Below are 16,111 nucleotides of genomic sequence, written 5' to 3' on the forward strand. Positions count from 1 at the left end.
GCTCATTCAGCTTTTTATAAGTAGTTTTTGGATTATGAACCAGTGATTGGGAGCGCATTAAACATGGAAAAATAGTACATCCTGATTTGGGGGCTTGAATCTGCAGAGAGGTTTTTGTTTGCTTTTCCTGGCATCCAGAGAATATCATGGACCATCGTCTTATTTTAATTTCTAAGGCCAGGGGCTCTTAGGCCAGGCATGTAGTATAAATTTGTAGCCCAAATCTACTTGAGCACACGCTCATGATTATAAATTCTTAGAGGGAAACCCTTCTTTCTCATAATACAGAGCTGAGGACACGCATATCCGTAGGCCAACGGATAGACTTCTTTTCCTTGGTCCATCCCTTCACTGACAGTATAGCTCTCGAAACTCCTGGTGAGCAGTAGTCTAGATAATAGTTCTTGGCTCCCTCCTGCTCAAGAGTCTCCTGTGTACCCCACTTCTCTACAGAAGCTTTTAAAACTTCATCTACTTGATTACCAGCGGCATCAGATGAATCCCCAACAGTGCCAATTCCTACTTACTGCCCTGATTTTTCATTTTCTTATTTGATTTGACTTTCTATTCTGGGAAGTTTTGAACAGAAAAGTAAAAAGAATATAATAAAGACCCACACACTCATCACATGTATTTAGTAGTTAACGTTCTGCCGTATTTGCTTTATCTATGTGCGTGTGTTTGCTGAACCATTGTAAAGTAAATTATACACATCATGACATTTTACCCCTAGACACTTCAGCGTGCATCTCCAAACATTAGGCTTTTCTTTACAAAATCGTATTACTATTTTCATGCTTAACAAATTGTATTAATTAGGGGTCTCCAGAGAGATAGAACTGTGAGAGGTGGGGGCGGGGTGGGGGGGAGTGTGTGTGTGTGTGTGTGTGTGTGTGTGTGTGTGTGTGTGTGAGAGAGAGAGAGCGAGAGAGAGAGAGAGAGAGAGAGAGAGAGAGAGAGAGAGAGAAAGAACTGAGTAAATGGGAAGGAGAAAATTAAGTTTTACCAGAAAATTCCTTAGCTCAAAAGGTCATGCATTTCTAGATTAAAAGGGTCCAGTGCACACCCAACACAATGAATAAAAAGATCTGCACCAAGGCACATTATTATAACCTTTCAAACACTGGAGGTGTTTGAAAGAGGATATTGAAAACTTCCAGAGAGGAGAAGAGCTGATATTCAATTGATCAGGAATCAGAACGGCATCACACTTCTTCACATAAGCACTGTAAGCTTGGGGGACAGAAGAGCGATGCCTTCATGTTTCTGAGTGAGAATAATTTCCAGCTAAGACTTTCGTACTCAGCTAGACTGTCAACCAAGTGTAAGGTTAGCACGAAGACATTTTCAGGCACAAAGTTCTTTTAAAATAACTTTTCACGTGACCAGTTGTAAAAAAGCTACTGGAGGAAATATTCGAAACTGGGGGACTAAATAAAAAAGAAGACTGCGTGAGATCCTGGAGCAGCAGAGCTAAAACAGGAGAGAGGCACAAGAAATCCCAGGAAAATAGTGGAGGAAATCACAGGGAGATTGTCCCACAGGAGGCCCTGAGGGCAGCCGCACAGATTGGAGGGCTCCAGGAGGGACATCTCAGTGAAAATTGAACTGCTAAATAATGTGGTTGATTGTATTGAGAGGCTTATTAGAGCTTTTGTCAGAAATGTGGGGGCTGAATTAGTGATGAGAAAGTTGAAAATGAAGGAAATGAAAAACATACTTGTATAAGAAAAGACATGCAATCATCTGTGTGGCTTATCTGTAACTAATGGTTACATAGTTTTAGTAATGTGAGCATTGAATCTTGTACTGACCAGTAATGTCATGTGAATATACAGGGAGGATGGGAAGGTCACTGGGATGGGCTGGAGGCTATAATATAGCTGGCTGGGGGCTAGGGTAAAAAGCTAAATCCTTATCTTCCATAGAATGAAACCAATAGATACTATAGATACTATTTAATATTGAAGAAAAATCAAGAAATGAAATATCAACATGTTGTTTAGAAAAACAAAGGTAAGTATCAGGAGAGATGTTTAGAAGGAATGAAAGTGGTTGCCTCTGGGAAGCAGGAACCAGGAGTACGATAGGAAGGGGGGCAACTGTTTTTTGTTAAAAACCTGTAGTACCATATGATTTTTAAAACAATATACCTACGTTAGTTTTATTTTTTAAAATATTGTTTAAATACAAAAATAAAAAGTTTATGAATTTCAGAATTTTAAATACTCTTTGTAACTAATTAACTGTGACACATTTCATGATGCATTGTAACATTGCCATGTTGGTAGAGGTCTAAGTCATTGTCGCTTTCTTCAAGGGCAGGGTGTTCCAAATCTTTACCTCGCATTGTCCAATGGAGTGGCCAGTAGCCATGCATGGCTATTTAAATTAAAATTAGTTAAAATTAAATAAAATTCAAGCTTCAATTCTTCAGTTGCACTGATCATATTTCCAAGTGCCCAGTAGCCACATATGGCTAGTGGCTACCATATTGGACAGCACTGTCCTAAACCACTCTCAGATTCATCCCTTCGTCCGAGCTCATTGCCATTCTCTCTGAGGCAGTATACAGTGGTGATTGAAGGTGTGGGCTTTGGAGTCAAGACTACATCAGCCCAAGCATGGGCTTCATCACTTACTAGCTGTTTGACTTTGAACATATCACATAACCCTTTGGTGCTTCAGTTTCCCCATCTATGAGATGGGGATACTAATAGCATCATCATGTTCTAGGGGTTGTAAGAAAGACTGTAATATAATGCCTTTCAGTGAAGTGCTTCGCACCACACCCGGCCCATAGTACGCACTCACAAGGTTACCCGCTGTAGCTAGTACCATCATCATCATCATCATCATCATCACGCCCTGCTGCATATCTCTTCAGCCACTTCTGAGCTCGCGTGCAGTCCTGGTGGACAGTCCCCATACAGACTGACAGCTTCTTATTTCAAGGGCCTGCCTCCCTCTTTTTCTCTGCCCAAGGACTTCCTTGGGTGTTACACGACTTTGCTCAATCGGGAGGCAGAGAAGCCCAGAAATGCCGGGACTACGCGTCCAGTGGAAGCTCACAACCAGAGAAGGATGGCATCAATGGATAAGTACCCACTTTCCTTGTTGGGGCAATTCTGAGGTGTCTTCTCCACTATCTCTAAGAGGCTCCCAGGGGAACTGAGCCCGCGCCCCGCCCCCCCACGTCCACAGCAGTGACCTGATCGGTGATGCACCTTCGTTGGTCCTTCTGCCATCCCTGTCTTACTTTCCCTCCCTCACTTGTGCTTCTTGGGGTCTGCTCCCAACCTGTACCCATGTCATGGTCTCAGGATCTGTTTTGGTGGAACCCTCACTAAGACAGTCATCACCACCACCATCATCATCGTCATCAGTTCAGGTTCTCATTGTCTTAAGGCCAAGCTCCTACAGTAGCTTCCTGGCTTGTTTTCCCATCTTCTCTTCCATACTCCAACCAGACCTATCTCAGTTTAATATAAATGTGGAGTTATGACTTACCTGCTTGAAGTCTCCATTGCTTCCTTCTTGCCCAAAGGCAGAGACTGAACGTAGTCCTGCAATAAAGAACTTGTACAAATTCCCCAGAGCCTACCTTACTAGCCTCACCTCTTGCTAGTTATGCTGCATACCATCCTTTAAACACACCATTCTCCTTTGCACTTCTAGGTCCTAACACACGCTGTCTCCTCTGATTGGAGTAATAATAATTGCAGTGAATGGTTATTGACTACCTACCCTGTACCAAGCAGAGTTCTGTGCTGTGCAGTCTGCACGGATTAGTTCATTTAATCATTAACTTTATGAAGAAGGTTTTAATATTCTCCCTGTATAAGAGATGGAGAAACCCAGGCTTAGGGAAGTCATATACTTAACAGCAGAGTTGGGTAATTCCAAGCTGATGCCCTATATTTGGCAGGAAAGTGACATCGCACACATGTAGGTAACTTAGAAGAAACCAACTTTACTCACCCAGGAGGGAGAGATGGGGGAATAAAGAGAGAAAGAGAGAGAAAAAAAGGAGAAAGATAAATAGCGTGGGTGATCTGCCTGCCAGTCTACTCCATGCATATGTGCTTCCAGGGGAGAGAGGGCAAGGCAGGACTCTGCTGTTACCCACGTTTTCTGGGCCCCTCGTACCGGGAGCGCTTTGCTGGCTCAGTGTGATTACAGTGTTTACTTATTTACAACGTTCATGTGACATAGCTGCCCAGACGCATGCCAGAGACTTCCTGGGAGATGGTGCATCCACCTCCCTGCAGGTTTTCAGGGCTGCCTTTGACTGTGTATAACTCACCTGTTACAAGCTAACTCTCCAGTGCCTGATCCAGGAACGGGGTGAGACCCCGTGGTCCTGCTTCCTTTTCCCACTTTCCCACCTGGCAGACACCTGCTCATCTCTTCCAACGCAGGTCACACACCACCTCTGGGAAGCTTTCCCCACCTCCCTTGGAAAGAACCTTTCCTCCCATCTGGGCTCCTGCAGCACCCTGTACACGTTTGTTTCCGCGCTCTCCCCTGTTGCCTTCTAATGATTTGTTCATATATCATGTTCCCCAGCTGGGGAGCGGATCCCTCATTAGAGCCCTTTTCTCCCTTCTTTCTCCAGTATCTGCTACAATCCCTTCTCTGTAGCAGCAGGAACTTTTCTTCTTTGTTTGGTTGTCAGGAAGGCAGGTCTCTGTGCCGTCTAGAAAAAGGAGTAAGATAAATTCTGAATGGCTGTTTTAATCAGTCATGTTCTTACAGAATCTGGAGACAGAAAATAATCTATTATATCTATATTCTCTTTCTGTCTCTTTCGTTTCTTTGTTCTTTCTATGGGGTTGCTATTTGATCATAGGTCTTTTAGAAGCCAGTTACTGCAAGGGTAATGTGGTCCGTCAAGTTTTCCTCATTAGATCTGTGTAAACATTTTTTAAAAATCTATTTTCATACCCAGATTAAGACGTCTCCATCAGGCCGCCAAATCTCCCCCCCAAACCCTGAAACTGACACCAAGCCTGAAGAGTTTCCAAGTTATCCTTCTGTTTTTCTATCTTGTGAAGGATGTGGTTTTTGGTTGTGTGATTCTTTTTAAGCTGCTTCATTTGTTTTTGGACTGATTAATAGCATAGCTACCCAAACTTGGACATAAACGTTAAATTCAGAATCTCTGGAAGCAGCAGCACGAAGACACCAATTAGTTCATGTTTTCCATATGAATGGAACTCGGACACACAATCCCTGCTTTCTTGTTTTCTCTCTCACCCTTGACTATGCTGGCAAACCTTGCTTTCCTTTTGGATATAAGGGGATTTGTTGGAAACAAACAACCTTTTCCTGTACTTCACCTGCTGGATGGAATGAATAAAAGCCTCAGGGGAAGATCTAAATATTTAACCAATATAACCTCAACCCCCAAAGTTTTAAGTCTGGAATACATTTTACAGTCCAGATTTGAACCCAGGCCAGAAACATGCATGCTGATACTGATTATTTGTGTTCTTTGGCAGAGGGTCTAGAGAAGTGATATAAATTCAGTTGTGTGGGGAAGGAAAGGGGGAGAGAGAATGATCGTGTAGATATATTTAGCTTCCACTTGGTTATTATCTACACGTGCTGGAGGGTGGAGTCCACCTACCTTCCCTCTTCCATCGCTGACCTCTGCCTTGCTGGCTGGCTCAGTGCACCCCATGCTTTCCACTCTTGAGCCTCACTGGCATTGTGCTCCCTCCTGCCACAGGGCCTTAGCACATGCTGGTGCCTCTATCTGGAATGTTCTTCACAGCACACACTCCACCTCTTTACCTAGTCAACTCTTACTCTTCTTGCAGATATCAGCTCACTTCCTCAGGGAAGCCCGCGAAGTTAAATTCCCCCCATTATATATTCTGAGGGCACTGAATACTTCTCCTTTGTAAACACCTGTCCCACGTGCAATTTTACATTCCCCTGTATGAGCCTTTGTGTGAATAGTTTCCTAGGGTGTGGCATATGTATATGGGAAAGATGATATGCAGGTGTTCATTTTTTTCTTTTAAAGTTCTGTGTTTAATAAATACTTAAAAAAAATCTATGTAGTAGTAGCTTATCCCTCTGTGAATATTTCTGCTTGCAGTAGGCCTAAAGCAGATAAAACTGGGAATCCACCTTTCATAAGCCATATGAATGAGAAGTACCGCGATCAGGCAATGGGCATATGGGCAAACATTTTGGAAGCAGTGTGCAAATGACTGAAATTTGGGAAATAGTATGTTCATATGTTTCCCGTCACTAGAACGTAAGCTCCAAAAGAGAGCCTCTTTGTGCGCTGTTGTACCCACCAGGCCTGGTGCATATTTGGGCCGTCATAAATATTTGTTGAAAGGCTGGACAAGTGATTGAATGAACAGTTTAATGACTCAACAGGTGCCCCTCCCAGTAACATCAGGCCAGCCGCAGGTCAGATGATTAGAAAGAAGGCCAAGATTTCTCTTGAGGGTCATCCACATGGACGCACGCAGTAGAGACAGGTTGGAACTTTGTAGACTTAGAACATTCAGCTTTGGATACCCAAAGACTGTGTAGGGTCACGGGGCTGTGGGGGACCTTTGCAGTTACCCTGCTCAGAGCAGTGCCTCGAGTATCCTGGAGAAGTGTTATCCCAGGCAAGCTTCTCTGATAGCAGACTCCGTGATGAAGGTTAGCATGCCAGAATTTTATTAGGGATCTTAGGATCAACACCTGTAGGAAGGAAGGAGGCAGGACAGGGCAGAAGGAGAAGTTGAGGCAGTCTCAGTGTAGAGGCCTCAGCTGACTTTATGAGAAGGTCTGAAGCTGGAATGATCCTTCAGGGCTGCCTGAAGTTGGCCGGGCAGTTATGTCCATACGCAGGCCACCTCAGAGGGGCGTGCTCTTGGGCAAGGCAGCTCTCCTCACCAAGGCCATCTACCTGCAGGTAATACTGTCAGCAGCTGGGAGGGTCATTTCTGAAGGGAGACCTGGATGATGCCTCACCGAGTCGACCACAGGTGCCCATCCAGGCTTCGAGGCGGGAGTGGCAGATGTCAATCACTGTCTGTGGATGTGCTTCAACCATGGTTGGAATGGCTGTAGTTGTTAGAAATGTTTTCTGCTTTATACTGAACCAGAAATCGCTTCCTCGTCAAGTTCCCAATACCTGTATTCATTTTGGCTATGACCAAGAAAAACAAAATGAGCCTTGAACGATCTGAAGAGAGCCATAATATCTCATTTTAAATCTTCCCTTGACTGAACTCACCTCATTTCTTCCACTGTTTTTTTGGCATATGCTTTTCTGGCCCCTTACTCTTCGTCTTTTAGCCTCCACGTAACATGTTTTTAAATTTGCGAAACTTAATATGCAGCATCTGAAATGAGATGCAGTAGCCCAGATGTGGCCTAACCAGCTCAGACTACAGTAGGACAATTCCGTAACGTAATCTGTGCTTTACAGAAGTAAGCTTGGAGGCAGTTAAGATTCTTGTGTCTTTTTCAAATGAATTGCTGTGAAGCAACCTCTCTCCAAATGTAAGTTCATGAAAACAATCACTGGGAACCTAAATGGAGACTCTAAAAGATCATTTTAAGCCCTATCATATTACATAGTGTGTATAATCATATTTTAATAAAAATAGTAGCACGTGTTTATTCAGTCCTTATCATATGCCAGATATTGTGTTAAAAATTCTTGCATGTCTCCATCTCACTGGAACCTCCCAACAAGCCTGTGAGGTTGGTACTGTGTGTATCCTCATTTTACAGAGGAGGAAACAGAGGACAGAGGATTAAGTAACCTGCCCCAAGTTACCAAATCAGTAGATGGAAGAGCCAGGACTCCAACTCAGCCAGTCTGACCCCAGAGTTACCTTCTTCTGTATGTGGGTAGTACTTTGGTTTGGGTGATTTAAATGAGTGACTGACTTTTAACAATATCTAAAGGAAGTACCTTGAACATACAGAGAAGCTTAGAGGGCTTTAGAAAGATGGCATTTTTTAAAGGGACAAAGCTGAAAAAACTTGATGCTTTCATGTAGGGTCTTTCTTCACTGCTGTCAGAAGCTTTTTAAGGGTGAGGACCGCATTTGTTCATCTTCTCATTGTGCCCAGCATGGTATTTAAATCATGTTTCGATACTGGAGCTGGACCATGTAATCATTTCTCCTTTGCCAGCAACCAACTTAAGGTTTGTCAGTAGAGGGCGCTGGAGGGCCACTGCGAGAGGAAGGGGCTTTTCCCTGCGGTTCTTGCGCTTTTCTTCTTGCTCCTGTGGCCCAGTGGCCACTGTGCAGCTTCCTGCTGGAGACCTGGTGGTACACGACCTCCAGTGAGTGTCACTGGCACCCCAGCAAGTTGCTTCCGGAGTTTCACCAGTGTTCCAGTGGGAAGCTCCCTGAAGCACCGTAGTGAGATACTCCATCCCCTGTGGGCCATAGCCCATGAAGTCTGAATCTCATTCTCCAGAGAAGGGCCCCTCGCAAATTTGTTCCTTCCTTGAATACTTTCCTCAGCCTTGGGGATAGTAACGGCTCCCTACATCTGCTGTTCCACTTATCTTCAGAGATCGCTTTTCCCCTTTGTAGTCAATCCCTTTTTACTAGTTAAAAATTCTTTCCATTAACATTTTCCTGTTTAAATTATTGCCATGGTTTCTGTCTCCTGATCAGACCCTGACTAACCCAGTGCTAGACGCTCAGTAGGCAGTGGGTGAATTAGTGGGGAACTGAGGAAAGATGCTTCCTTTTCAATTTATTGCTGCTGTTCATCTTGCGGACTGGACTGGATGGACTAGGCTTCTGCCGTATCGAACTCTCCCCAGATGTTTAAGTTGCTTGGGAGTTACATATTTTCAAGCAATCTGTAAAACCATCTCTCGTCTTCACTCCAATTAAATATTATGTGACATGTTCCAGTAGCACCAAGGATAAAGAGACCAGTTTCTCTCTCATTTGTCCCCTCTGCACAACCACCCTGGATTGGGTTTTTATCCTGTATTTCATCAGAAATAATCTGGCCAGTTCTAAAACAAACACCATTTCCCAGGTCAGATGCAGGGATCCTAACGCAGGTGCTCCTATTTTGAGAATGCCATAGATTTTACCGTTCATTTCTATAGGAACTGATGGAACTCTGAATGCAATTGACATTCCCAGGCTATGAGCAGTCCTGCTTCTACAATTTACACAAAACATGTTAATACGGAATAACATTCCTATAACTTATTTTGGAGAAAATGTTTGGGGCTGAGGCAAATCAGTAAAATAATCTGGCATCTTGCTCTTATGTATCGCTAGGTCACACAGAAAATTTTTCTCCTGAGGCAGGAAAACATACGAAAATCACAATGACATGTGTTTCTGTGATGATCTGCACAAATTGCCTGCCTACAGCTACATCCCAGAAGCTGCAGCCAAGTGCACCAGATCCTGACACTGAACACAGTTCCAAAGAGGGAATGCCCAACCCTTCATTAAGGCTGATAGAAAAGCACATCGGGGACATGGTGAGGTTTTGCTTGTTTATATAATAAAATAGACACCAATGTTTAGCTGCTGAGTGTATAAATTTAGCCTGTGTGACAGTGGGAAGCCAAGAAGGAAGGAAGCAACTTGGGAAGTACACCCTCCCCACATCACAGACATTCTCAGACCCCCCAGAAGACCCCAAAACACCAAAACAAGGTCCTACAATATATGCGTTTTTTAAAGCGAATCCACTCTCTGGCTTCAGGCTGTGTGTGACCTGGTTTCTCTCTTTAATTTTATAGCTGTTGGTGGAAAGCTAACAGTGTAGTATGTCATGGTCAATATGTCAACCGCAAAGTGGGTACCATGTTACAGAAAGATCCCAAGACTCACTAGTACATTTCCCTTGTAACCTGAGAGGATATTAGATGAATCCTGGGGATCTGGAGCGTCCGATGTCAGATCCCCACGTCTCAGGTGCTAAGTTGTCTGCCTAGATTTTAGAGTAAATTTTACGTATGGTGGCAAAGAGAGTCTTTCTGCGGGTGAAGAGCAGGTTTAGGGAGCCAAGTAGGAAGGAGGGGCGGTGTGCCACTTTTTATGAGCTATCATTTCAACTTTTAACGCTTGTCAAACAAATCCTTAGGAATTTTGAAATGGAAAGCATACACGTCCCACTGCCTACCTGGGCTTCTTACTTTGCACTACTGCTCCTGAAAAGCATTTTTTTTTTAATTTGTGAAAGTCGAGTTAAGGGCGCATCTTTGTTTAGCGTGTCACTTTTACCATGCTTATTAATATGGTAACAACCCCAAAGCGATTAAGGATTTGGGATTCCCCTCCCCCCTTTGCCACAGGGCAGGCAGGACGTCACTCAGAGAAATGTGAAAGGTGACTTCGTTTATATTTTTCTCTTTGCAGTCCAGTTGCCAATTCTCAGTCACCCTAACCCCTCAAACATTTAGGGCACAGGGTTACACTTTTCGGTTGGTTCAGCAAAGATGGGAATTTTTGAATCTCTGAATAAGATATAGTCTGGTAGCAATGACGTTTATCTTGTGACTGAGTCATGAATGGTATACTCTTTTTTTTTTTTTTAGGTAGATAAGAGCGTCATTTCCAAAAAGTGATGGAGGCTGGGGAGGATGCTCAGAGGCCCTGGGTTTCTAGTCTTTTCCTGGCTCAGTCCACTTTTCATGTATTGTTTAGAAATGGTTACGAAGTAGGAATTGTTGGGGCTAGAGAGAGGAATGAAGTGAAGACTGTGGGAGTTAAGGAGGGAATGACCTCAAGCCCCAAAGTGATGAGAATTCCGTAGCAGGGGAGAGGGTCAAAGTCTCCGGGGCTCCGAGAGCAGAAATCTGCTAAGACCAGCATTGGAGGCAGCAGTGGCTGCCTGTGGGGTCTGCATCATTGCATTCATATTGCATTAGTAGCAAACCAGCTAAAAGAATTCACGATGCCCTCTAAACAGGTGGTTCGTGGGTAACAGGAAGTCCCCTTGTACTGTTTATTCAAGAACAAACCCTGCCTTTGAAAACACTAAAGTCATAATACAGGATCCTGGTAGAGTCTGGTCATCTTTGGGAAGAAGAATGGTTACATTAAGCCAGTGTTTTTCAAACTGTGGTTGTGACTGAATGTCATGACCCCATTTAATTGATCTTTGACCAGCCTCTTTTAGGGGAGTGTAATAGAAAAATCTCAGAGCATTTCATATATATAATTTTGTGACATTTTTTGGTTTCAGTTGTGTGTATGTTAAAGGTAATATATGTGCTGGGTTGGAAAATGGGATAGAAAAAATGAAGTTCTTACAGTTGCTCAAGCTTCAAAAAGTAGAAGAATACTGCCTTAGGCAACTTTAAAAAGAAAAGGAGGGATTGATGGTGATATGTAATTCGTTGAGTGAGCAAACACCGCCCAACTGTTTTTTATAGATGCATGTGTATATGTGAGCATGCATGCATATGTAAGTGTGTGCATATGTTTGCATGTGTGCGAGTGTGCATGTGTGTGATCTGATTCTGCCACAATGTCTAGGCAACAGTGTACTTCCTCCTAAGAATAAGAAGTCATAAGATTCAGGAGTTTATTTGAGGAGATGTTTTTCAATGTGATAATAATTTCAGAAAATCTGATGGGCAAACCTTTAGCCCCACATCAAGGTCCTGGAGATGCAAGAGATGCACCTCTTGCCATTGACTTAAAATTGTAAATAAGTCCTTAAAATTTTTTTCAGGTCACTGTGTTTTTGCCGAAGCGCAAGCTGGTCAGCTTTACGATAGTAGCATAGTTTCATGCGCTACGGATGAAGAAATAGTGTCAGCTGAGTTAGTTATGGTCCTTGCTTCAGGGGGCAAACTTCCTGAATATATTTCCCTAATGGATCCCTAGAAAAGCACCATGATTGCCTTAGGTTTCCAAACAAAATGAAAAATATTCTTCCTATCAGCCTTCAAAGTTTCATATCTGATAACAAGCTAAGTGTAGAAAACCAAGCAGCCACACCTCAGGGATGCTGGCTACGTCCTTCAATAGGAAGATGAGACATGATGATGCTCAAAAAGTCAGAGAGACATTATCCCCTATAAGTGGAACATTTATTAATATTTTTAAGGTGCAAAAAAAAAAAGAGAGAGTGATGTAAAATGACAGGCATCTTCTTCTTCAGAGGTCTGCTTTGTAGCCCAGGAACTTGGTTGATTTGAACAGTATGTTCTACAAGGCTGAGGGCCTGGGCTCCGTCTCTAACACAAAGCAAGGACCCTGATCTTCAGTAACATGTGATGCTCCAGTCAGTTTTTTGTAAGTCCACACTGTTGGCCATAGGAGGCTTTAATTATCACCCCTTCCAAGGAAACAGATCTCCACCACCTCCACCACCACATTGAAAACAATCCAAAAGCATATACTTTCCTGATGCTTTGTATAGAATGTCAGGCAATTCCTAACAGTTGGCCTGAAAGTGAATCCACACGAGAGGCATCTGATGGGCAGATGGCTCCAGGACTTTCTCAAGGGAGAGAGAGAGCAACAGGAATGCTCCATGTTTGAGGAACGAGAACATGTTCAAAACGGAGCAGGCAGCTGCCACTGACTCCCTCCTTACAAGACCGGACAGCCTTTTTTTTCCTGATTTGAAAGTGGTCCCCCTGAACTGACACGGTTCTGCAGTTGAAGTGTTAGGTTTACCTTGCCATGTCCTCTGACACTTCCATAGAGGTTTATCTTACGCTGGGGATTGCTAATTCTTCCAAAACCTTGGTTTCTGGGACGTGTTGTTTATTCAGCAGGAACCTACAAAGTCTCTGTTTTTACTTGACTGAAAGAAATGAATCCTCAGCATCTTGCGTCATAAATATAATGCCCTGGGAGAGAATACAGCAGCAAACCAGACACACAAGGTTCCCAGGAGCCTCAGGACCCAGTAAAACGCCTGGCACACCGTTGGCACTTACATATTCATTGAACAAATACAGGAATAGCGACTGGGCTGAGGTTGTCAAGGTCACAGTAGTACTTCCTCTCAATGCCTTGGGTCTCTGCAACCACAGACTTCCATCTCATCTGTTAGCCACAGCTTTCATTTTTTTTGGCCAATGTTATACTTGAATTTGATTCATACACTAAAAATTATGGACCATTATAAATATCTTGGATTTCCTCTGTGGGTACCTTTTTCTGGCCAAATCTTCATAGTCAAGAGATGTCAAGCCACAGTGCACTATTCCCAACTTGCCTGCAAAGATTTACTAAAATAAAATCAAATTGTCTTATCCAAGTTACAAAAACAAAAACAGTTATGAAACGTTTTGCTGTACAAATGCAGAATGATATAACTGTAGCGTTAACGTGTTTCAGTTCCACAATTGTAGTATCACACTGAACTTTCACAAATTGTCATTTTTCTTCCATTCAAAATAGTTCAGTTACTAAGGAATTACCTTTCAATTAATAATTACTGCAGTTGATCATAAAACATGAGCTAGCATTCTCACCAGTTTTTATGCACAATTATATCATTGCTTAAGATCCCCATTTGCAAAGGAAAATTTAGAACAGCACAGTGGAAAACAAAGAAAAATCTCATTTTCTAAGGTAAATGTAGTCTAAGTAGTAGATAATTGAGGAGCTTATATATCATATCCTATTATTATCATTCTCAGTGGCTGAGTGCTAATCAGTTTAACTGCCTTTGAGCTATATATTTTTAAATGTGACTAAAAGGTATAGTCTCACAGTAAATTTAAATGGCTTATTAAAGGCCTTTACATGGCAACAGTATCATGTCAGAGATGAATGGTATTTCTAATTTGCTAGCCGCTTGGGTCAAGTTTACTTTAAGCAGGAAGCGTATTTATATAAGTCACCGCCACACAAATGGCGTCTTGGGAAACGCTGTTTGTGAGGGTTTAACGTTTTTGAAGTATGCTTTTGTATATCTTCTAAATGGGCATTTTACAGGCATTGGGCCAAAGTGCCTTAAACCCCGGCTCCTTAACTCAGGCATGACTGCTGATGCTGCCTGAGTGCGGGAAGATCCATGGGACGTGCATTTTTAAGGGTGTGGCCGGGAGGGTCGGGGTTTGAGCCCCCTTCATTGGAATAACGCTTTTAGGGACTTTGCTACTTAAAGTACGGGGTGGGGGGCGGGTGGGGGGGGGAGAGGCAGCAGCATCTACAGCACCTGGGAGCTTGTGAGAAATGGGAAAACTCTACGGCAGACCTACTGAACCAGAACCTGCAGTCAAACAAGATGCCCATGTGATTTGTAAGCACTGCCCCAGGACCCCAAAGCCTCCGCTTTCTGGTGGCCAAGCACAGGTCATGGCATCCCCTTCTCTTTCCTTCTCACTTCTAGAATCATCCTCTTTGGAGGATAATGTCCCCTCAGCCCATGTTTCCCTTTCTCATCACTCCCACACCCACTCCCCAGACCCAAATGAATTTCCCAATACCCAGAGTCCTGGCTTTTATCAAGAACCTAGTTCTCTGCTCCACCTGACATCATTGAGGGGCTTCCTGCTGCCGAATAACCTTGGGGAAGTCAAGGCGTTGTAAGAACTCGCAAGGCTTTGCCTTCATTCTGCTCTCCTGTGCCTGAGCTTCTCAGCCTTCATTCATGGCGCATTGAGATCCCATCCTTCTAAGCTGTCCGCTAGAATCCAGTCAGTCTCCCCTTGCCATTTGAATCCCTTCTGAGAGGGGATTTATTCATCCCTGTTTCCACTCATGGAAAGCTGCCTTCCTCTAACGTAGCCATAGCTTCTCTGCTAATGATCGTGGGGGATTGAAAGGACGAAAGGGCGTCATGCCAGATATTCAGGGGACTTGCGGGCAGGGTTTTACTCTGTAGAGGGAATTGCATGCAGTTACAGCCCACTTGGCAGCCCTCTGCTCACACTTCATTTGGTTCCACCCGAGCATCAGGAGGCTCAGCCTGCATCAGATGCCCAGAGGCAACTGGACTTCCAAACCAGACCCAGACTGGCCAGCCAGTTGGCCCCTAAAAGCCATTTGGTCCCTCGGTTCCAAACTGTGCCAGGGTGAAGGGCTTTACAAAAAAAGTGAACTGGGCGTTCAGAAGCACGTTACAAGTTTAGGCTCTGTGGGCCAGGGGTTAGCGCGGCCAATGATCAAGGGTACAATTTGGGGTCAACCGGGTGAGGACCCCTTCGGGCTCCTCTGGAGTGATCAGCACCCAGCACAGATTTCTTTAATCGGAGGAGACCGGCAGGGGGAGAAACAAGATTGCTTTCTGGCCGTAGTGAGTCCGAGGACCGCGTTTGCAGCTTCCGTTCTTCTTGAGACCAACGAACCAATTCTTTTCTGCATGCTTCTTGGATGCGTAGGTGTTGTAATGGTTTTCCTCCAACCTTTCCAGGAACAAACATTCCTCATTGGGTGTCTGCTAAAAAAAAATAAAACCGGGAAAGAGTAGAATGATTAGTGAGTGGTTTTAGATCGGGTTCCTCTGTTTACTGGCTGTGTGACCTTGGGCAAATTAGTGAGGCTCTCTGTGCTTCAGTTTCTTCTTCAGTGACATTGGGAAAATAACGGAACCTGTCTCTGAGGATAGAAATGACGACCTGGAACGGGACCCAGTACATAATGAGCCTTCAATGTACATCTGCTATTATGTAAACTCCCCTCACATCTGCTCTGCTCAGGACCCTAGAGTCTCCCACTTGGGAAATCCTGAATGACTTTAAGTACCTTAAGGGTAGAGCTGGGTTTTTTGTCTCTGCAGAGGCCTGGCACCTAGGTTTGACCATGAAAAGCGTCCAAAATGGGTAAAACCAGACTGTGATGCAGTGGGGCATTCTTAAGTTTGGTCTTGAAGAATAAATGAAAACCTACCAATTATACTTTACACCCTTGTGATTTTCACCCAACAGTATCAGGGTTTTACTTTAGTGTTGTTATGAACATAAATGCTTGCATAAAATGTGTCCTAAGCATAAAACATGTCCTGGAACTTAAAGGATTTTTTTTTTCAGTGAGAATAGATTTTTTTTTTTTTTTGCTACTTATCAAAAGACTGGTACTTGTAAAAAAGAAAATCACAACTTTACTTTTAAAAAAGAAAGAAAAAATCACCCCAAAGCGCACCCACCCAGATATAGGCATCTACTAACAGTTGATGAACATCC

At 43.6% G+C, this 16,111-nt stretch overlaps 1 protein-coding gene across 1 annotated transcript in view; it reads right to left on the reverse strand.

Annotated features, from left to right (window-relative positions):
• Positions 1-12,036: 12,036 nt before the first annotated feature.
• Positions 12,037-16,111, reverse strand: part of FGF1 (fibroblast growth factor 1) — a 102,552-nt gene continuing 98,477 nt past the window's right edge. The window contains exon 5 of the mRNA XM_060143874.1: positions 12,037-15,369. Coding sequence (XP_059999857.1) covers positions 15,175-15,369 — 195 coding nt within the window. The 3' untranslated portion in view covers positions 12,037-15,174. The remainder of the gene's footprint in view (positions 15,370-16,111) is intronic.

Source organism: Lagenorhynchus albirostris, chromosome 3 (assembly GCF_949774975.1).
Source record: "Lagenorhynchus albirostris chromosome 3, mLagAlb1.1, whole genome shotgun sequence".
NCBI classification, from domain to species: domain Eukaryota; kingdom Metazoa; phylum Chordata; class Mammalia; order Artiodactyla; family Delphinidae; genus Lagenorhynchus; species Lagenorhynchus albirostris.